The sequence below is a fragment of the Hevea brasiliensis genome, chromosome 18 (genome assembly GCF_030052815.1).
Source record: "Hevea brasiliensis isolate MT/VB/25A 57/8 chromosome 18, ASM3005281v1, whole genome shotgun sequence".
In the NCBI taxonomy this organism is placed as follows: domain Eukaryota; kingdom Viridiplantae; phylum Streptophyta; class Magnoliopsida; order Malpighiales; family Euphorbiaceae; genus Hevea; species Hevea brasiliensis.
In genome coordinates, this window is record NC_079510.1 from 42,186,813 (window position 1) to 42,210,329 (window position 23,517).

General features: G+C 31.2%; 3 protein-coding genes across 5 annotated transcripts; 1 reads left to right on the plus strand and 2 right to left on the minus strand.

The window, feature by feature from the left end:
- Nucleotides 1-5,464: 5,464 nt before the first annotated feature.
- On the minus strand, nucleotides 5,465-13,477 carry LOC110636066 (cyclin-J18). Of its 3 annotated transcripts, none has more exons than XM_058141155.1 (9): nucleotides 13,323-13,477; nucleotides 13,144-13,220; nucleotides 12,633-12,732; nucleotides 12,450-12,518; nucleotides 12,344-12,361; nucleotides 12,196-12,266; nucleotides 11,957-12,083; nucleotides 11,811-11,871; nucleotides 5,465-5,982 (listed from the first exon to the last, which is right to left on the minus strand). In XM_058141155.1, exons 1-9 carry the CDS (start codon nucleotides 13,371-13,373, stop codon nucleotides 5,855-5,857), a joined length of 702 nt encoding a protein of 233 aa, XP_057997138.1. In that variant the 5' UTR covers nucleotides 13,374-13,477; the 3' UTR covers nucleotides 5,465-5,854. The 3 variants fall into 3 exon arrangements, with proteins under 3 accessions (XP_057997138.1, XP_021641287.2, XP_057997139.1); XM_021785595.2 differs by having other exon boundaries at nucleotides 5,469-5,982; nucleotides 12,450-12,548; XM_058141156.1 differs by lacking the exon at nucleotides 5,465-5,982 and adding an exon at nucleotides 6,018-9,188 and having other exon boundaries at nucleotides 12,450-12,548.
- Nucleotides 13,478-14,852: 1,375 nt separating this feature from the next.
- LOC110636088 (type IV inositol polyphosphate 5-phosphatase 9) lies at nucleotides 14,853-17,388 on the minus strand. Its single transcript, XM_058141094.1, has 9 exons — nucleotides 17,213-17,388; nucleotides 16,966-17,070; nucleotides 16,779-16,894; nucleotides 16,528-16,700; nucleotides 16,220-16,404; nucleotides 15,478-15,586; nucleotides 15,233-15,384; nucleotides 14,938-15,099; nucleotides 14,853-14,871 (listed from the first exon to the last, which is right to left on the minus strand). Exons 1-9 carry the CDS (start codon nucleotides 17,386-17,388, stop codon nucleotides 14,853-14,855), a joined length of 1,197 nt encoding a protein of 398 aa, XP_057997077.1.
- Nucleotides 17,389-20,896: 3,508 nt separating this feature from the next.
- Nucleotides 20,897-22,965, plus strand: LOC110636090 (annexin D5). The gene is made up of 6 exons (XM_021785641.2): nucleotides 20,897-20,987; nucleotides 21,365-21,510; nucleotides 21,622-21,840; nucleotides 21,918-22,133; nucleotides 22,220-22,309; nucleotides 22,392-22,965. Exons 1-6 carry the CDS (start codon nucleotides 20,912-20,914, stop codon nucleotides 22,590-22,592), a joined length of 948 nt encoding a protein of 315 aa, XP_021641333.2. The 5' UTR covers nucleotides 20,897-20,911; the 3' UTR covers nucleotides 22,593-22,965.
- The last annotated feature ends 552 nt before the right edge of the window (nucleotides 22,966-23,517 follow it).

Consider the following 23,517-nt stretch of genomic DNA (forward strand, 5'->3'; position numbering starts at 1 on the left):
TAATTATTGGGTGAAATTTTACAAAATTAACTTTTAAATTGTGTTTATGTTTTATATTGTATTGTTAAAATGTAAGGATAAATTTGTAATTAATAAACATATAAGGATTAATTTGAAAATAGTTAAAACTATTAAAATACAAATTAATTATTTTAAGATCCTTATATATTTATTAATTACAAAAATATAAAGATTTATTTATAAATAATTATAATATTTAGAAATATTTTGTAATATATAGATTTTATCAAATTTTAAAAATTAAATTATTTTAGGTAAAAAATAAAGTAAAGGGTATATTAATATTTTTACTAAAATTAATAGTGATTTAATTACAATTCTAACAGTATAAATTAATTTTTATGTTTACTAAAATATAAATAACTAAATAAATGTGTTTTAAAACTACAAAAATTAAATTATAAATTTTTTCAAACCCCATATACTAAATTATAATTTAAAAGAAAGATTTAAGAAAAAAATTAAAAATTCAAATTTGTCCTCATTTCTCATATGTCTCTCTCTTAACTGAAATATATATATACACCTTTGTGACATAATTTAAAAGCTTATTTACACTTTTATAACGTTTTGAGCTTTTATATTTATCTTTTAATGAGAGTTTTGCCTCGTTGTGGGAGCTTTTGATCTTGAAAATTAATTAATTAATTGTGATATTTATTTAAATATTTTTATTCAATACAATTTATTAAGATTAATCTATTATATTATATAGATTTGAACTTCAAAACATTATAAGTCACCAATTATGGTGAAAATCTTCAATAAATAAAATTTATCACTAATTCTCTTTTAATTAATTATAATTGAAATTAAAATATAAATTTAAAATATTATAATTTTGAGAACTCCAGTATTATTAAAGTAAAATTTATTCATAATAAAACTCAATTATTTGTTAAGCTATACAATTAATGTGGCTAATTGCATTTATAACATTTTAATTAAAAAAAGCTTTAAACTTCGAATTATAATTTTATTTGGAAACATTTAAAATATTTGAAAAAACTATATTTTTTATGGAACTTGTTTGCATTAGAGACATTAAAAAGAAATCATATTCAATGACAAAAAAAAAAATCATATTCAAATCCATTAATTTTTTTTTCAGTTGGGCAATACTGATTTTAATATGCTAAAATCATCATTAATAAATTAATATTTTATGTCAAATAAATAATTAATTTTCTTAAACTATTTAAGAAACTATAAATTTAATAGAACACAATTAAAAATTAATAAATAAATCTAAAAAAATTATAAAATAAAAAACATATATATATATATATATACACACACACAGATTACTTTATATCTAGTGGCATTAGAATATCACTTGTAAAAATTACAGGAGAAAAACCACAGTAAATGTAAACCCTTTTTCCCATTATTTACACAAGAAAATGAAAAACTTCAAATTCTCCCATTATTTCCAATATCTAATAATGGCCTTCCATACCCCAAATTTAGCAATGAATAGGAAAAAAAAATTAATTTATTATGAAAAAGAAAATTTTGATTATATATATGTATAAGGCTAACATTTCAATTCAGTCATTTCATGATGGGAACTTGGTAGGATCTACTTTCACTCTCATCCATCTTAATTAGGCAGAGATTGTTATTGTTAAACTACAATTAAGGTGCACTTATTGTCTTTAATTTCTTTTGTTATCAGATAATTAGCAGTTTATTTTTATCTTGGCAATTAATTTCTCTCATCATTTTATGAGCTAGGTTGTCTTTATCTTAATGTTGGAGTATACCTACCATTTTCTGGTATATCATGGTTTACTACAACAAAACATGCCTTTTGTGAGAAGAAAATTCACCATTAAAGTCTTTAATTTTGTCATTAATTTTTTTAGTGGTAAAAATTAAAATTGCTATTAATTTGTTACAGAAAGTGCAGAGCTAAAGACTCTAATGTTAAAACAATATGTTTTTTACATAAAAATTATTGCCCAATTTATTTATTATTAATTTTTAGTTTAGAAGATTGATTACATTTAAAATTTTGTAATATAAAAATTATTAAAATTTAAAATTTCAATTTTCTATGTTATAGGGCATACATTTGATAAAAGGAAAAGGCAATTTCATTTTAGACAATGCAATTATGCAAAGCTAGGAGGCTAGGCCCACTCTTAACTCTTTATTTCATTGTCTTTGATTACCTGAATTTTGGGTAATTTGACTTCCATTAGTAACATGATATCATGATATTTAGATCACATGCAATCCAAATGTCCTCTCTAAATTATTATTATTATTATTATAAGGAATTAAAAAAGCGAGAACTAATAGATAAATAATATAACTTTAACCGCTGAATCAAGTTAAACCGTTTATTCTTCAAATTAGTCGAATATAACGTATATCTAACCTAAATTTAAAAATTAAATAAAAAATAAATTATTATTTGAAGTACCTTAATTTATCTCCATTTATATATTTTATAATAAGGAACATGAATTCATGTATTATTTTTAAATTTATTATTTTAAAATGAAATTTGTTAAAAAATGACTATTTTTATTATATATAGTTAATTAATTATAATTTAATTTATTAAATTACTTTTAAATAAAAATAATAAATTACCCTATCTCAAATGTTATTGATGATTACTTGATTGACATACGATCTGCCTTCAATATAACATTATCTCAATTATATAATTATTGAGATAATTGAGATAATGATAATTGGGTAGGTGGATTAATTAGGTGGCATAATTTATTATTTGCCAAAAATATTTACAAAAGCCCATAATAGAATATCTACTAAAAATAATGAGCAATTTGAAAATTTTTGCAAAAAAAAGTAATCAAATTTTTGAAAATAAAAGGAGTATCACCCAATATGCTGCAAAGTAGGGGTGAGCAATCGGTTCAAACTGAATCGAACCGAACCAAATCGAATTAAATTATTAAAACCGAACCGCCAATTTTAGAAACCGAACCGAACCGAAATTAGTGAAAAACTGAATCAAATCGAACCGCTTTAATTCGGTTCAGTTCGGTTTAAACCGATCAGTTTGATTTTTAATTGATTTTTTAATTTAGACTTGATTTTCAAGTTATTTGGTCTAATTTTAACTTTGGTTTGAACCTAATAACCATTAATCAATGAAATTAAATAATTAATATATATATAATTAAATATAATTCATAAATTTTCCATAAAAATAAATTAATTCAAAAATCGATTCGGTTCGATTTAGTTCGATTTGACTATATAAATCACTATTTAGTTCGGTTCGGTTTTTTCTCTTCAAAACCGAACCGAACCGAAATAATCGAAATTTTTATAAATTAAAACCGAACCTAACCGATTAACTTTTAAAATCGAACCGATTGAATCGAATTGAATCGGTTCGATTTGATTTTTCGATTTGAACCGTATTATGCTCAGCCCTATTGCAAAGGAGGAATCCGCATCGAGTTAACTCATTAAGAGATATAACATTCTTAATAGACATTTTTTTATTAAAATAATTAAATATCTAACTTTACTTAAAAAGTAAAAGTAACACCGTTCATAACAAACATCCGGTTGGTTGTTGCTTCTTCCTTGTTGGTAATTACCAAATTGCTAGAATGGCTAACTGATCAAAGGACAGACATTTTGCCGTGTGGATGAGGTACATGCTATGCATTTAAATTTCAATGCCACTAAGTACATTTTTCCAAAGAAAAAAAAAGTACCAAGTACAAACAAACTTATTGTAGTGGGGATAGAGTCTTCTATTGCCAATTATTTTTTATATTCATATGGCATATAAGTATACAATTTTGAATTATAAATAATTAAATATAATATAAATCAAAATAAATGTCTGTTTAGAGAAAACAAATGAGAATTCAGATCATTTCGAGTTTATTATTAAATATAAAATTTAAAAATTCATTATATATAAAAAAAATTTATTAAATAATATTAAATTGTTATATATTAAGTCAGTGTAAGCACCTTAATTAGACAAGGGAATTGTTGAGGGAGAGATGTGGAGTTGGAAAGGACAATACTTGACAAGAGTGAAGAGCCTGCCCAATTGTAGGTACATTGTCCACAAGAGAAGTGAGAAAAAGCCTCTCCACGTACCAACCTTTGCCACATTAAAAGAAGAGGAGACCTTTGGTCGTTGGGTGGAGGAGATAAGTTGTGCAATTTTTGCACCAATTGGAATTGCGGGGTTGCCTAATTAACAACTACGGCCGACACAATCAAATGATATGTGGCCTTGCCCTAAACAAAAACAAAACCCATTTGCACTTTGCGGGTTTTGTTTAAATCTTAATTAAGGTGCCTTAAATGTGATGATTAGTGAATTTAGAAGACAAGCAAGCGTCACATTGTAACTACTTAATCATGTTCACATTGCTAGCTATTGTGATTTGCATATATAACACACAAGCAAATGAGTCATTTTGCCATGATTGACTTGCTTAATTCATTTTATACAGAGAATGTTTGGAGAATTTAATGTTTTTGGACTTTAAGCAATTATTAGCATCATTAAGTCATGGATTTGATGGTTCATACATTGTCTGGATAGTAATGGACATTCGCCTACACCACAAGTTTTAAAATAGTTACACCTAATAGGATTGGAAAAACAAAACAATCATAGGGGTCTCCTGCATCAGGAAATTACACTTGAACCTTGACAAATTCATCCTATGGGAAATAAAACCATTTCTAAACACTGCTTCCCGTTCTAGCATCTTACTATAATTTTATAAAATTTTAGAATTTACAATAATTTAGTATTTTAAAAAAAACAATAGCATTAAAAAATGGGAAAAATCTGTATGATTTTTACAGATCGAATCAGATTCCCCCGTGTGGTGGACCTAAAGCGTAGCAATTTAATTTTGTAGAGAGAGAGAGAACTCTAGACTTCAAGAAAAAAAAATGATCCCACAATCTGACCCCTGAGCAAATAATGATCCCACCAGGGGCCTCAGCCGCTCAGAAAATCGCCATCGACTGGCACTGTCTGTATGGATCCCAACCGCGTGCCCCATCAATTTATTATCCTAATAAAACTAGTTTGATTCTTTTTTTCATGAAAATCAAATAAGATTTTTCCTCTTTTATGCCTTAATAATATATATATATATATATATATATATATATATATATATATAAATATTAATGCTGAAATGCAACAAGGGACATTTGAACAACTTGATATGAATAACAGATGCCCATCCCGATTATTGAATCGTTTATGTATCTAAATGTCTACGTAAAAATGAACTTGATGTGAAATTGAAAAGGTTTTTATATGGCTTGGGATGAGTTCACTCTTCTAGGTATGTTGGTGTATTCAATTAGAGTCTGGCCCTCTAATATCATATCATACAAGATATAAAATCATCATGGGATCAATTAGAAGGATAACAGTAACAGTAAAGATGGCAGCACACAAAGTTGAAATCTAAAGGCAAAATATATCTCTGCATTCCACTTTTTCTCTTATGGAACCACGAAAGAAAGCTTTAAAAAAAAAAAGTATTCTTTTAATTCCCATTGGAAATTAGTTGGCAATGAGGTAGAACACCATAGGCCACAGATAGATCATCACAGATTTGTTGGAAAGCAAAGTATTCATTTATTGATCAAGGTCCCACCATCTTTCCCTCAAATTTAGTCTTTATGTTCCTCTTTTACAGAGCAGATGAACTCCATTGAAATGCTGACAGGGAAGCTTTTTTACTTTCCCCAGCACCATGTCAAATTAACTCTCGCAAAGGTTAATAAAAGTATGGAGCTACTGAGACATTTTTAATGGAGTAGGAGAGACATACGGTACTCATACACCTCAAAGGAATGGTTTCACTTCCAATTCCAAGATTTTGCATCTGGTTTGTCGAGGATCAAACACATGCTTAAGAATGTCTCTCACAATTTCTACAATATCCTCTTCTTTGAATGAGGTCACAAACTTCACTGCATCCACCAACAAAATTCTCTACATTAATGTTTCGTATCTCTGTTGGACAATCGACTAGCTATCTATCTTAAACTCCAATAAATCAGATTTAAAGGCTTCACATGCTACCATATTTGATAACTAATATAGGAGATTACAGAAGTTTCCACACGTGGGAGCTGACATATAGTGTACTTTTTTTTTTTTTTCATTGAAGATTACTTCTCCTGTGGTTGAGAGATGGATAAGGGAAAAAAATTTTCGGCATATTCATGGTGGAGCCCACCCAATGCAGTTAAAAACATTAACTGAATCTAGTAAACACTTGACTAGCCATGTGTAATCATTGATCTACTAGAAAATTTTTGATAAAGGATGCAGCAAACACAGGTTGATTTGGCTTATGACCATATATATCGACTAAACTTAGATAATACCATAATAGTATAGTTTTGAATAGGATTAGTTTTTAGCCAAAGGAAGCTTCAAATAAGACAAGCTTTACACCTATGCACCATTAAATAGTAATTTTTAACTATACAATATTAGTCTAAGCATTCAACACATGAATGACAAAATCACGAGTCTTTTTAAAAAAATAATAATAATTCATGTGATCAATGGACAGATGGATAGAAATTGACCTAGAGAGAGAATGAATACATTGAAAGTAGAAGTAATGCAAGGATCAAACATCTGAGGAGGCTAGGCGGCACTTGCATGATTAACATGATATGATACAGAGTAATACTGTAGCAGGAAAACACAGAATAATGATAACCATTATTTAAAATAGAAATACAGTAAGCACCGAACAACTAGGTAGAGTAGGTGGAGAAGCAAGAATGGCATCTTCCTTGGAAGTAAGACAACTAAAACTGGGCACCGGTCGGTCCAGTGGAGTCCTTTCTATGTTATGATAATCGATCTAGCAATATCAAAAATTATGTCTGTTCGCAGTGGATAAAATCCAATATACACCAGAGTCATCGACAGGCTGTTGAAGGAATCCATCCTACCATCATCATTATCATCTTCTTCCTTAATCATACAAGTCCATACCTACTCACTAAATGATATTCACACATGCGGTTCTCTCCTGGAAAAATTTGGCATTAAAAAAAAAAAAAAAAAGTTTCATGCATCACCAAGCCAAAATTCCAGTTTGATGGGCCCCCCAATTTATATATTATGCATCGGTATAATGAATACAATTATTGTTTCTTATCAAAATGTGTAATAGCTTAACAAGAAAAAATTCAGGCAATTCCGTCACCCGAACCAAATTCTCTTATGTTACTAATATAAAAGTAAATAAAACAAAAGAGGGCAATATTTGCTTTGGAGAGGTGGGTTTGATTAAGAACAAGGAATTTTTGTTTGGAGAGAAGGGGGAGTCTTTTCATTTATTGGGAATTTTTTTTTAGTTTTACAATTTGATTCAAAAAGAAATTAAGTACAAAATACTCAATAGTAATATTTTATTTATATAATAAATTCCTTATTGATTGAAAAAGGGGAAACTGACCAAAAGTAAGAAGCGTATCTTAATCAGGCCAAATTAAAATTTTAGGGAATTTGGCCTTTCTCCATCTTGACCCTTTGATTTCCTTTTTTACACAACTGTATACAGGCTGGCTATTTTGCACAGCCCTTGTATCATATTAACTTATGGGTACTGGTGAAGGGACATCTAAACAGAAACAGCCAAAAACCTTACCTACCTATTAAATCAAACACATCCAGGAAGGAGACGACTAGTCCAGAATAAATGGGACCATTGAAAACTGGTGAATCATATGATCTCATCGATGATCCTGGTCACTTCCTACTGTGAATCTTAAGCAACATATAACTCATCATATGTAAATTCTTGAAAGAAAAAAAAATACATTTCACGTTAGTGGAGTATAGTTTATACTGTTAAGGAGATAAAAATAATAAAAAAAAAAAAATTGAAGTTACACAAAGGAAGTATTAAAATGATTTCGTGTGCAAGTTCTTGCATGCCAATGGAATTGTCTGAAAATAAGTTAGATAAAATTTGCTCATTCAGTGTTGTACTTGTACATGTGAGAATTTAGATATTCATGAAAACAAAGCTTATCTAGTCATCTTTAAGAAGTTTGATTCTTGATGCAGTTTTCTATAATGCCATTGATTGGTGACTTATCAAATAAAACATCCAAAATGTAATCAATTGGAAAAGTTTTGAGTTGTTTTAACTTCAAATATGACAACGACCCCCAAAACATTGTGCGTGTTTTCCATTGTGTATTAGTTGGATTGCGGTTCTCTAGTGCTCCTTGCATGCGAGACAAACATTACATATGACGACTCGAGCATATAAATCCAATGTAGGCTTTATGGTACAGAAGATTTGGATGCATTCTTATTGGCATTACGGCTTACCGAAAGAGAGGCCAATTTGAATAAAGAAACTTTGATTGGGACCCATAAGTTGGGGTACTCTGGATAGTGGATACAGCTTGTAATCCGCCAAGGCAAGAACCAAACTGAAGAATGAAGGAAGAAAAGAAAAGGACTGTTGAAATTTTATAGTGACAATTATCTTCTACAATGGTAATAGGGTGTGTCAGCGGTGATTTTTTATGGATTATGTACCAACGATAGCATGGACCATACTCCACAAGGGCTGAAATTGGTGGTGGACCACCAAATCAAGTATCTGATATGGCCGGTGGTCAGTAGTCAATTTTTGTTGGCCTAAAGATCTAAAGTACCAACGAAAGGGAAGTACTCGGTTTATTAGGGCAAGAAATTGGAATTGATTTGCACCGGTTAACAAAAATCTCGAATACAAGTTTCAATTAAGGAAAATGGGCCTGACTAACATCAAGGCTCAATGTGCAACTCACTAACTTTCAAGCCCAAATAATGGTCAATAACAGTTTCATGGTTGACAAAATGTCTACCCAAAAAAGAAAATTGAGTCAAAATTTTATAGTGCCATGATATCTTCAAATCAGGGTATTATACTCCATTTGGAAACATAATTCTCTGAATTCCATTTCTGGGGATCTAGAGAACTAAAAGAAGACCAGCGCTTAGAGTTCAAAAGAAGAAGTTGAAGGAACAAAATGCATATACCATATATAGAGGTTGCAAATTTATGGAACCTCCAAGAAAGTAAGCATCACAATGTGGTCATACTAAATTATAACCTACTCAACCAAGGTGTGGGATTGGCTAAATTCTGCACCTGTAAATCATTTTCGATAACAAAATGTACGTAAGAAATGGTAGATAAGCCATGGTATTCACATCATAATAAATTAGCTTCCTAACCATTGTCGTCTCTTTTTCATTACTCCTTTGGGATTTAGCCTTTAGGACCACAACTGTTGCTGTGATCTCGAAGTGCATGTCCATTAATTTCTTGTATTACTTCATCTCTGTTTTCTATAATGCATGCAAGTAAACTTTTTTCTGACTCATTGTATGCTAACGTATATATTTTTCTCAAATTTTCCTAGAGAAACACTCACAGATTTATTCCAATTGGCAGGTTTACCCTGTTATTGCGTGCAACAAATATTGAAATCTAAATATACTATTCCTACAAGGCTACAACCCCTTTGTTGTCCAAACTATTCTCGCAGTCCTTCCTTAATGACCCTATAACCCGGAGAAACCAATATTTAAACCATTCTCAAGCATGAAAAATTTTCTGAAAACCAACACAAAACCCACCCAGCTAATTAGTTTTCGGAAATTTTTAGTTTCCAACCAATAGAAAAGTGTTCTCTGGGCCAAACAATCAGTTTCTAGAATAAGAGATTTGAATGGGAACAATGCTTGGATTTATGGTTATTATTACACTTCCTAACATGGAACTGCGGAAAGGTCTTTATTTTTTATAGGTAAATGTTCATACTATGTACCTCTAGTTTGGTTTTTTTCCAAACTTCTACCTCATTCATCTTGAGGAATATCAGCAAGACATCAAAATCCTTTGGAAAACCAGAACACTTTAACTCAGCAAATTGGCCACTGGAATTTCAATTATCAGTCACTTTAGTGCTAGTCATGGAATTGATGTTTTATAGAAACAAAAATCTGCCCAGCAGTCCGATAAATATGAAATCAGCCAAAAAAAATTAGTTGAATCTCCAAAATCCCAAGCCAGAAATGTTTCACAGGTTCTTGTATCAATATATTGACATTGGTTTACCATCCTACAATCAATAATTCCATGGTAGAAACCTTCCATAAGAATTAGAAATTTCATCCAGGAACTTTTCCAGCAACTATATAATGACTACCACCTCATTTAAGGCTTCAAAAGTGGTGTAGTGCATTTCCCTGTTGACCTAGATATCTTGTTTAACTAGGTCTCAAGCTTTTAGAACAACTGCAATGGGCACTAATGGTCAGAGTAGACAATTAGATCTCAGTATCCCAAGAAGATCTATTTTCATATTAAAGTCATGCTAAGCTAAAGATTATCAAGGCAGGTTATAAAAAAAGGGTAAAGATGTCTAAGACTTGGTGTTTGGAATGAACATTGCTGGAAACAAATTACCAATCTTTAACAGCCCCACATCAGAAAGCAGAACAGAACTAAATAATTTATACACACACTAGGAAAAGCTTCCACATCACCTTGTACACTGCTTAAATTCGTATTACCGTTTGTTACAAGATTAACAACAATGTTGTCAAGAGGCGTCCAGGCGAGGCGAAATCCAGGTTCCTCACCTAGGAAGCCTCCAAGCGAGGTGCCTTCAACTAGGCACCGCCTGCCTAGGTGCCTAGGCGAGGCGGCACCAAGCACCCTCAGGCAAGAAAAGGCGACAAATTTAAAAATAAAAGAATGAGAAAGAGAAAAGCTGATATGATTTCTTTTCAACTTTTGACATCCAAACATGTCCCCATGCTCCCTGCGACCTAATTCCAATAAAGTACAAAGTAGAGAAAGTGAAAAGTTGTCTTTTCCCAAGACTCAAATCAAGTCAACTTCTTTTCCCACTCTCACACATATTTCTTTCTGCTTTCTTCTCTTTTTTCTTCTTTCTCATACAACGGGCTGCTATTTTATTCTCCTCCTCGTCCTCCTTCATCTTCTTCTTCTTCTCTAAACCCTAATTAGGTACTTGCTATGATGGAAGAAATTGTGTAATATGTTAGACTTATTTATATTGTATATTAAATTATTTATTATTTTAGAATTAATTAGCATCTCACTTCGCTCAGGCAAGCACTAGCACCTCAAGTGATGAAGGACTTCTCGCCTTAAGGGCACCTAGGGCTTTTGACAACAATTGTTAATAAGGGTAATTATTAATCTTATAATGTTTAACCATTCATTAATGTTATTTGAATACTTAAGAAAAACTAGTAAGTTTTTACTTCATTGATACTTATAGCTTTTGAGGGGTTAAATGTTATTCTTGAGGAACTAGGTTTATAATTACTCTATTTAAAGTTTAAAACTTAGAAAGGTGATTTTTTAACCTTCTACCAAACACATTAAGAGATTAAAATACTTTAAAGTTTCTCACTCTCCACCAAGACTGCCAAGTTTCCCAGTGAGGAAAGCAGAGCAAAAGCCCTGAAATATTTAATGAATATTAGAGAGAAAAGGGAATTTTAATGATAATTTTGTCCGTAGCATTTTTTTTTTATCCTAAGATGACTTCTAAGTTAGTCTATAAATTGAGCTCTAGAAATCTGAATGCAGGACAAAGTATCGTTGTATCAATCATGCCATAATAAATTCACTGTCTTAATTTGTTCACTCTTTTGGTTCGTTCAATTTTAAAAATGAAGGGAAATATACTAGTGGAAAGAAAAACAATGAGCACTTTGAAATGAATCTTACGCCAAGGAAGGACGGGAAACCTCCATCTCTGTGTAGGGACAGTAATAACATATGAAGCAACCTGGTAGAGATTGAAATCTATTAAATCTTGCTAAAGGAAAAAGAATAGCAGAAAATAAAAATTAGAAGGGGATAGTAAAACATGCCAAGGTGGATGCAGCGAGAGAACGAGGAGAACAATAAAGAACTGATGTCTCCTCCTTTTCGTAGAGAAGATCCATGATATCCATACACGCCTCAAAATCGATAAGTTCCCCAACTTTGGCCACTCCCCTGAATTCAAAGATGCGGAAAACCATTCATTATAGGCTACTTTAGTCATCCATTTGAGAAAACATTAATTCACAGCATACATAATCTTTGATCACTTAATGAAGACAGTTACCTGAATTGAGCTAGGAGCTCTTCAAGGAAAACAAAAGCAATATTTCCAGCACCAATCTCATAATTCAATACCTTAAAATTCCAATATCTTAACCATCCGAGTGGAATTAAAGTTGTGCAACGAACACCAAAAATTCTATGAGATTTACCTGCAAAAAGACCATCTCCTACACAATGGCCTCATTAACCGCTCAAGTAAATGGGAAACTAGGAGTAAGGAGATTCTAAAACCTTAGTAGATGATAACTAGCTTACTGCTTCCAAGAAATCTCGAGCTGTAAAATGTTGTTCTTTGATGCTTTTATCTCCCAAGGTCTTCAAACTCTTGATAGACAATGGACAAGAATCATGTATCTAAAGAATATTGATACATTACTAATTATCAACACTCAAAGAAAATGAAAGGTAAAGTCATAGCAATGAAGCATGCTAACTTACTTTGCTGGAAATCCATGTAGAAACAAGTGCAAATAGCTGCAAATTGCTTTGTGTTATCGGTTGCAAAAGCCAGTTTCCCTTGTTGTGTTGTCCCCCAAACCTTTTAGGAGCAAAATGAAGAGGTAGCATAAAATTGGAATTATCAATAAATCTAAACAGTGAACAAATGAAGAATATAACATCAACAATCTAGAAACGAATAATTGGACAAAAATACAAATTCCTGGAAAAAAATGCACTAGAATGAAAACTACGCAAAACAATGTTTAATCTCTTGACATGCAAAAGTTGAATTTTGATCCAAAACACAAATTTGTAATCCAAGCTAAGGATTTCTTACTGACACATTCACGTATCAATAAATACGCAAATTCACACGAATTTTCAGTCTCATAACTTTTTCCAAATTGAACTTAACAATACGACGCACAACGATTATAGAAATTTCGATTGAATGGCTACAAAATTGACTATTCCATCGACTTAAATTCGACGGCTATAGCATATATACCTGGAGAGAGAAGGATAGAATCGATCAGCGAAGAGGGACAATGCAGTGTATTTGACGATCGGAGTAACTTCAAGTCGCTATAATATTTTTTTTTTTCAGCAATCAAAAAAGTAAACTAAATCACATTATAGAATGTACAAAAATTCCAAAAATATAAAGTTGTGTGTGTTTACACTGACATGAGCAGATTCTATGAGAAACTCCATAGCTAGAAGTCGGAGATCGGACATCGCTGTTTCCTTCTAAAAGCTTCAAATTAACCGCGTAGATTTTGGTGTGGACTTTAGCGGGAGCTTTCAAATCAAATTTCGGAAATGCCTCTCACTCAGGCTCAGCAGGGCGTCACTGCTTTCATCTTGTATTTCGCCCGCGGAGCCGTTTCTATTAGTGGATCAGTTATTGGACCTAAGCTGGGCCCAAAGTATGGGCCAATTCTTCAGATTTTTTTTTTCTTAAGTTCTTAACAAGTCCTCCATTGACAGGGTCATTAATTAAAAACTTTTAAAATTTAACAAAACTAATATAATTTCTATATTTTTAAAATATTATATATATATATATATATATATATATATATATATATATATATATATATATATATATATATATATATATGCTTGTGATAAGAGAAAATTTTTTACCTATGCTAGGGTGTTAATTTGTATAACCAATCAATAAGAAACTATCATCATGTATTTGTATGTGGGACCTACCAAATCATGCTCGACCAAACAAAACATCTATAAACTTCTTAATATTTGTAGTTGTTAATCTTATATATAAAACTCAATTTCATATATTGTTTTTTTGCCATCTAAGATTAGTACCTGATTCTTAAAATGTGTTTAGCTTAATTTATAAAAATCAGCTTATAAGTACCTAGTACTTATAAGTTAATTTGAGCTTATTAGTATTTAAAATTTTAAACAATTACGTCTTTAGTTAAATTGTTTATTCAGATTAAGCAGTTAATGTATTTGATAAAAAATAGTTTATAAATATATTTATTTTTGAAATGATTAAAAAGGATATTAATTGAGATTTATAATAAATTTTTAAAAATTAAATAAAAATAATATAGTAAAATACTTAATCAAACTCGCTTATAAATGTATGGCTTATATGCACAAAAATAAAAAATTGAGCTTCTCAACTTATTTTTTTTTTTAAACTTATAAATCCAAAAATTATTATAAACAAATAAGTCAATCTATATTTAGAGTTTATAAATTAATTTGATCAGTTTATATGCTAAAATAAATATCCTTTTAATTAAACTACCGAGATCATTAGAACTTTAAATTAATTAAAATTAGAACTTTAAATTAATTAAGGGCCAGCCATATGCTTGTATGGGGATTAGCATACAACGCCCTAATTGGGAGCAGGAGATTGGATAAGTTTTGGAAAGATAGTGTCATTAGACCAATAGAAAACCTTAAATTATAGTAATTAATAATTAATTAATTAGTCTGGATAATTCTATAATCCATTGAAAATGAAAGGATATGACCACGACAACTCCTCCCCCATAAAGAAGCGTGAAAACCATCACTAGTAGTGTACACTCATCAGCAAGTTCAACTCCAAGCAACTACAATATATAAATAGTATTTTTCATTACCCTTCTTCTTCTTCTTCGTCTTCTTTCTAATAATTATTATATATTACACGACCTAATTTGTTTTTAAGATCACATGTATATGACTTTATATCTTGAAGCTTAATCTGCGTTCACATAGAAATTTGTCGCAAGACGGCTCATCCAATTTGTTTCTTATATTTTGATCGAACCTCTCCGATAAGAAGAATTGTTGAAGTCCTTTTAATGTTTGCAGAACCTCAACTTCAGCAGAAAATATTGCCTTAACTGGTCTATGATCAGACAAGTTTTCTTCACCTCTAGCATACAAATGTTGCTTTAATCCCTCCCCGTACCAAATTATCCGGTCGCACCTGTATCGAGCAAGAAGAAGAGATTAAAAAATTAAAAAAAAAAAAAGCTCAACTTGATAGCTATGGATCACAGTATTTTTAATCATTTAAGAGTATTCTTGAAAGAACATAGTTGAATTCTAAAGAAAATTACCATGCCGGAGCCCGCCATTTTTCGCTTTTTTTGCCTTCCTTGCAGCCGAAGTATACATTAGAATTAGGGTAATACTTGTAAGTAGGAGCAAATTTGATTATTCCTTCATGCCAACCTTCAAATGCTTGACCATTCATGAGCTCCATCCTCAGCTTCATTTCCATAAGAGGAAGAAGTCAATATATAAGTTTTAAGTTGAAGTATATATTGATATAGTCCCTTAATTTGTTTATGATTAGTTGGACCTGATCATTTTCTAATAAGGCTTCCCATTCTTTTCTATCCACCAATAATCTAGTTGTTTCTTCAGGTAGTGAAATTCTATAGTTCAAATCTCCAAGCAAAATCACATGACTGCACCATGTAAAGAAAATTAGTTAGCAGCAGACATCATCACCAAGATTAGCTAATTTTTTTTAATTTCTTTAATGAACAAGACAAACGAAAACATGTTAGTGTTTTGTATATTCTAATCCAAGCAGCTTTGAAGGGCTTAGAGAAAATTTTAACTTTCTGATAAAGAAGTGCAATTTGCAATTAGAAAAGGGTTTATACAGATATTATATAAACAGCTATAGATGAGTGTGTTTAGCATAGAAATCATCCCTTTCAGGCGGTTTAGCTACCCACATATTTCAAATTTCAATGAACACATCTCATTTTCAATTCTTCAACAACTGCCCTAGTTAATTTGACATTATCCTAATATAATAGAGAAAAGTAATTTTGCATTAATTAAATAAATCTTTGGCGGCCTCAAGCGACACCTAAGCAAGGTATATCAATAGTGGTCGTTAATTTAAGCTCTTAGTTTATTGTCAAGCAACATCTTATGCTCATGGTTAGTATTGAGACCGAGTGTTGAATAATCATTGATTAAGAAGGCATATTAACTTAATAAAAAATGGGTTTTGGACGATTTCAACTTTCAACAATTAATTAAAAAGATTAATATTTTTTGTAAGTAATTAATTAAATTTCGCATACTCGTGATCTAGAATCTTTCTTGGCAAATCAAGTGAAGCGCCTCTAGGGAAGCTTGTTCGCGATAAGATTTCGGCTACATCTGAGTTTCTATATTTTTCATCCCCTTCTCTACCCCCTGATGCTAGATGACTGCACAAAAAGCAGAAGCTTGTTTCATGTAACCGAAATCTAACTGACACAGAACCCTGCAATTTAAATGAAAGTAACTTTTAGATATATAATAGTTATTGGAATTATTTATTGTAATTAATACATTGGTTTGATCAGGCATCGTGTGCTTTGCTAGATCGATACTTTTTTTTGTATACCTTATTGCCTAGGCAACCCATGATGCCACAGCCAACGCAAGAGACACTAGGATGCCGAATGTAAGGACGAAGATTGCTTCGAACCCAAACTGATATTAATATTCCAACCATTTGCTTGCTAATGATGCAGCGAAAGTCTTGAAGAATGTTGCTGCTTTCTATAGCCCTTTCATCTTTAACGGGAGGCAGTAGGTTTTTCCTTTTCTCTAGCGGATCAATATTACGCTGCAGGTCTTTGTCGTCTCCTCGGCAGCATTCGATCTTCTTGTTCAATGCTTGTCTAATCAAGGAATTCCATTTCATGGAAATCTTACTGTTTTCTGAACCAAGAACATTCGATGCTTTAAGCTGCACAATCTCTTGAAACCTGTGTGAATTGCATAGTTAGAGCCTAACTTGAAAAAAAAAAATTATGAATACACATACACACACACTTACCCAAGAACATAGATGTCACTGATTTGGGTGGTGTCTAGCCAAGCCGCCATATCCAAATCTTCACTTGGTGCAATCCCACCAACATTCCACGTGCTAACGAAAACTCTTTGTGTGTGTGTGTGTGTGTGTGTGTGTGTGTGTGTATATATATATATATATATATATTCATGGAATTGAGAATGATCAATAATTATGAATAAATTAAAGGATACAAAATATATGACTTGCTAGCTAGCTAGCTGCTTACTTGTAGTTGTGTGTGTTCTTGTGATGATTAAAGATGGTGTCAACGCTCAAAGATGGTTGACCCAAGTTTGAAATTTCAAGCAAGCTAGCTTCTGTGTTGCTTGGAAAATCTGCGACAAAGTTGTTGCTTCCCATTCTCTTTCTAAGGATCTTGTTAACTACCAATCTCGGCCACATGACCTGATAAATAGCATAAACAATTAAATTAAACCAGGAACTAATTATTAGCATACACAAAACCAAGAAGATGGATAGAAGAAGAAGAAGAAGACGAAAGGGTTTATTACTTCTCCTTGGCTAGGTCCTGCCATGGTGAAAAATGGGGAGGGAAGAAGGGGAAGAAGAGGATATGAACGAACAAAAGGTTAGAGAATGCCAAAGAAGGATATAAAAAAAAATGGCTGAGAGATATAGATCATGCTGAGGGATAGGGAGAGTGACCTCTGCAAGTTGGAGGGAGGAAGCACTTGTTGTGACGTGGATGATGATCGAAGCCTGCCTATTGGCTGGGGTTATTTTTGTTGCCTTAATATCTTTTTCTGCTGCTTGGGCTACATGATTCGGATTCGTAAAATATATTTTTCAAGTCCCTTAACTTTTTAAGCTTTATCCATTGAGTTTATATTTTTCACTTGTAACCCAGACACGTTTTAAATTTAAGATATCAATAGAACTCATTTGACTTTATTAAATAAAACATATAAAATCATTAATCAATGTGTAATAATTACTAAAAAAATTGTACTTATATATATAAATTATTGAGTGCATCGGTATTTATATATTTCTCTCATAAAATAAATGTAATACTTTTTAAAATTAAAGAAGAAACTGTTTTATTTTTTTAATAAGAGAAGAAATTACTTTTTATTTCTATAGGAAGTACTATTTTTTAATGTTTTCGATGTATTTTAAATTTTTTTATTATTTTTGTTTGAATTCTAATGGATTTAAAAAAAAACAATTTAGATGAATTTATGTATGTGGACATTTACTGTGTTTTTAATTTGGAGGGAATGAATCAACGACTAAAACTGAATTGAAATAAATTAATATATTTAATTCTATTCTTTATTACTAATTTTAGTTATTTTGAATTTATTAAGAATTTAATTGAATTGATAGATATGCATATGCAGGGGAAGCATTCGGTCGATTCGATTTCGAACTGAACCGAATATAAAAAACTGAAAAATCGAATTGCTTAAAAATATAAACCAAACCGAACCGATCACCTAAAAAGAACCGAACATAACCAAACTGAAAAATATCGGTTCGGTTAGGTTCCGTTGCATTAAACAGAAAAATATTAGAATTTTTATTGTTTTGGGCCGGGTTATGCATCTTGGACCGGGCTATGCATCTTGAGCCTTGAGGCTTATGCATCTTGAGCTGAAAAATTATTTGGGCTATTTTACTATTCGGTTTAATTGGTTTTACCGGTTTTAACCGATAAAAAACCGAACTAAAAACCGAATATGTTCAAATTTCAAACCGAATTGAACAGATAAAACTAAAAAACCGAACCGATTGAACCGGAATGACATAGTTCGATTTGATTTTTCGGTTCACACCAAAACTGCACAGCCCTATGCATCTGCTATAGCTATAGTCTTTAAATGAGAGAGATCAGTGGAAATAATTACCTTCTTGAGTGTATGACCACCATTAATTGATTATCGAAAAATGATATACTTATGGTGATATGATAAATTAATGTGATTAATAAACAATTGTTAAGGAACTTAGGTATTGAAAATGAAATTTTGTATGTTGATCCTATTTTGAAGATTGTTTATGGTAGGGGAATGCAAGTGGGGAGGCCAGAGGGTCCATCCCATAATATATATCTATTCAACAAATAAGTATTTGGATTTTTTTTACCTAAATTAGGTTTATATATCATTAGTAATAATTGTTCGTGTTATTACTATATATTAACTTTATAGATAGCAAAATTAATGTTACAGTAAATTTTAATATTTGTTGTAATATTTATTGGATGGATCTGTAGATCTAATTGTAATATATTCTTTATTATTTTTTTTAAATATTTAAATTAATAAAACATATAATTTTAAAAAATAATGAATGTTAGTTATTATTTTGATAAAAGTGTAATTTGTAATTAATTATAATAATTAGATGACTATCTATGTTTTTGACCCTGCTGTATAATTAACTCTACGTTGCATAGTATTTATTTATTTGTTTTATTTTTTAAATTTTATTACTAAAGTGTAATGATTCTTAAGACGATTTCAATATTATAGAATTTTTTTATAACAATTAATTATTATATAATTCATATTACGTAGGAATAATTGAATATTGAGAGTACTATTTTCAAAAATAATTAGAATTTCATATAATAAATTAAACTTGTATGCTTATAAAGAAGCGAAACTCGATCTTTCAGGATTCCATATCAATTGTGGACAATGTACTTTTATAGCTTATATGGGAACAAAAACCTTATTAAAATTGCTATGGTTTTAACAAATGTCCATTTTTATCATTGAGCCATATGCGCATCCATTTATTAACAAGCAAAACTCATAACATGCATTGGATGGTCGGCGGCCAACAAAGATTAATTATTCTTGTAATCTAACATGATAAACTAAAACAACATCACAATCATTCCATAATTGGCAATTCTAATTACGATTAGATAAAGGGCATGAGCCAAAAGGGGGCATAATCCTATGGACCACCTTTTCTTTTCTACAAAATTTATGGGTAAAAAATTGCATCCAATTAAAGATCATTGTGCTAGCTATTTTGATGGTCAAATGACGTATTCCTGGTTAGCTAACCATGGTCATAATTTTCCAAAATCATATTTATATAATTGCCTGATGTAATTGTTATAATATAATGCAAATTCATTTTAATTGAGGGGACCATTTCTTACTTCTGCATGTGATCAACTTAAGAATTTAGTAGTTCTTCTTATACATATGATGATGGACTACGCACAACTTTTTTTTTAAATTATTATTATTATTATCATTATTATTATTTTAAAATGTTTATTGGTCTATTTATTTAATAGAATAGATTAATAATAATTTAAAATTAATAAAAGCAATACTCACAAAAGAAAAAAGACGATCACATAGGCAATTCAATTCTACACAAAAGAGAGAAATAAGAACAATAAAATAACTCCATGCAAAGAAAAAAAATAAAAGTAATAATACGTCATTAAAGGAACATATACGAGTTTATTTAAAGCAAATTAGGGAGAGTTACCATTAAAATTGATTTATAGTGGTCGCTCCAAATTAAAATAGGTTAAAAAAATTAATTGATAATATATAATTAGATGTTTGCATGTTAAATTTTTTCTGAATATTATTAATAAAATAATTTTTTTTATCTATAAAAAAAGTTAAAAAATAAATTAAATTGCTATATCATTTAAAAAGTCCAAAGAATAGACATATTAATGAGGTATGTTTCTATATATAAAAAAAATTAAATGAGAAGGGAAATGAACATGGAGTAAAATAGAGGGTTTTAAAGGAGCAAGAGGCTCTTGGCCTCTTCGTCCACACAATAGCTCTTACTTTTTTTGTCGTTGAACAGAAAATGCGGTGGGAGCGAGGGAAATTTGTACATGTCCTTTTTCAGTTTCTTCCTCATTTTCTTAGCGAAATTTTGCTGCCATAGAAGAGTTTCTTCAGAGAGAGATATGTCAACTGTAAGGATACCTTCAGCACCACCTTCTGCCCGTGATGACGCCACCCAACTCCACCGTGCTTTCAAAGGTTTTTCTTTATCCTTCCTCCTGCGATTGCTGGTTATGTTCTTTTGTTGATTAATTATTTGCTCAATTTTCCAATTTCATTGCACATCATGGCTTCTTGATCTTGATCGCAAATTAATAATGAGAGCTTGTGCTATTGCTTTCATCGTTTATTCGTAAAAGCTTAATGTAAAGACAATATATATATATATATGCATGTGGATGTATGCAACGAGAAAGGTTTGTCATTTTTTTCATATTTGCCAAGAGGAAATCAAATCTAATCTCATAAACTTAACATTTTAATAAACTATGCCTCAGAACTGCAAGTTCTTGATTATAATTGAAAGTATGAAAAATTAAAAAATAAATAAATAAATGCAGCTTTTACTTGAACAGGAATAGGATGTGATGCTGGAGTGATTGTCAATATTCTTGCGCATAGGGATGCATCGCAACGAGATGACATCCTACAAGAATTCGAAACCTTGTATTCATATGACCTTAAGAAAGAGTTATCTTCAGAGCTTCATGGCCATCTCAAGGTATATAAAGAATTGGCGTTTCTTTATACTTGAACGGCATACGTATTCTACATGCAGATTAATCCTTTCTCAATAAATATTAGCTAGTTCGTTTGAATATGGTTTCTGCAGAAAGCGGTTTTGCTCTGGATGCAAAATCCACTGGAACGTGATCTTACCACCCTGAAGCAGGCTCTAACGGGACATATTCCTGAACTTAAAATTGCCACTGAAATTATATGTTCTCGTACTTCTTCCCAGATTCGACAAATTAAACAGGCTTATGCTTCCACTTATGATGTTAATCTTGAACATGATATTGAAGCTCACGCATCTGGAAATCATAAACAGGTTCTCTATGATCTCTTTCTCTCTTGATTTCTTGTTTCTGTACTCGTTTGATCATCGTCACATTGTTTTTATGATAGTTGATGCTGGCATATTTAAGTACAACAAGGTATGAGGGCCCCGAAATCGACAGAGTTCTGGTAGAGAATGACGCTAAAACAATGCGTAAATTCGGAGAGAGGAAATTTGGAATGGATGAGAGAGTTTTGATTCAGATTTTCAGTGAGAGAAGCAGAACACATTTGGTTGTTCTTGATTCTGCTTACCAAAAAATGTACGGAAGAGAACTGAGAAAGGTACAAATATATACCTTCATCAGCACTGAATTGTTTAGCTTATCTTCCACTTGTAAGTCCTTCGAAATTAATACTCGATATTTCAGGCAATAAAAAAAGAAACATCCGGGCATTTCAAGCATGCCCTCTCAACAATTTTGCAGTGCGCTCATAATCCTGCCAAGTATTTTGCTACGGTATTGTTCTGAAATTTTCCAATTAAATCTTTTTATGTGTATGGGATGGTGATCCTATCAGATTAATTGACTTGATCTTCAGGTTTTACGCAAGGCGATGAAAGGTTTGGGAACGAAAGACACTACACTAATCAGGGTAGTTGTTACAAGGGCTGAGGTTGATATGCAGCAAATTAAGGAAGAATACCATAAGCTTTATAAGAAGCAATTAACTGATGCTGTTCATTCTGAGACATTAGGCCATTATAGGACCTTTCTTCTTTCACTCCTGGGCTCTAATTAACCAATAGCCATCGCAATCTCCCATGTGGGGTTGTGTAATCCGTTTTGAAATGTTGGTGGTCTTTGCAATTAGTGTGAGGAAATTGCAAAATAAGGCAAGGGTATGATTTCAAAGCCTGGAGTTAGTAAGCAGAAACTGCTGCAAAAGACCAAAGAGTATCTGAAATATACTAGAATTTTCATATTGTTATTCAATTCTTTTAGTTCCTTAATTCAGTATGCTTGTCGGCTCGATTTCAAGGAGAGATTGGTTATCTGTTTAGCATATTTGTATAGGTAAGATTGAAGATAATAGACCTGTATATGTAATGTCTGCCAACTTCTTGAAATGTCCAATACACTGATGTGTTGCTTGATTGTAGCAAATTGGCTTCTTGATTTGCCATATACATATGTTATCAAGGAAGATGAATCAATAGCTTTAATTTGTTAGTATTGTCATCCATTTAGAGTCTTAAAATCTCGTATTTGAATCTCAATCAACATATATCTGATTTTCAATTTTTCTTTAGAGCAAAAGGAGTGGAAGCCTTCGCCAGTAGCACAAGCCATTAGGCTTCCATTTATGCTGCCATCAAATTTCATTAGCTTCATCGCACAAAAATTTATCAAGAAATTTGGAGAATCCACCCTTTTTTTTTTTTTGTTTTTTTTAACCAAAGTAGGAATAAATTAGATTGAAACAGATTACAAGGCCTATGGCCCATAATGTACAGATCCCAGCACTTAAGCTACAAAGGCCCCCAGCCCAATAGTAAGGAAAAGCCCTAGCTAACAGACTGGGCCGGAGCTCTGAACTCATTATAAAATTATTTACTTTAAACCATTAAATAGACTGCTCAAATTATTGTGATGCTGGAATCTCTGTTCATTTGATATATATATATATATATATATATATATATATACATGCACTCCCAATTTGT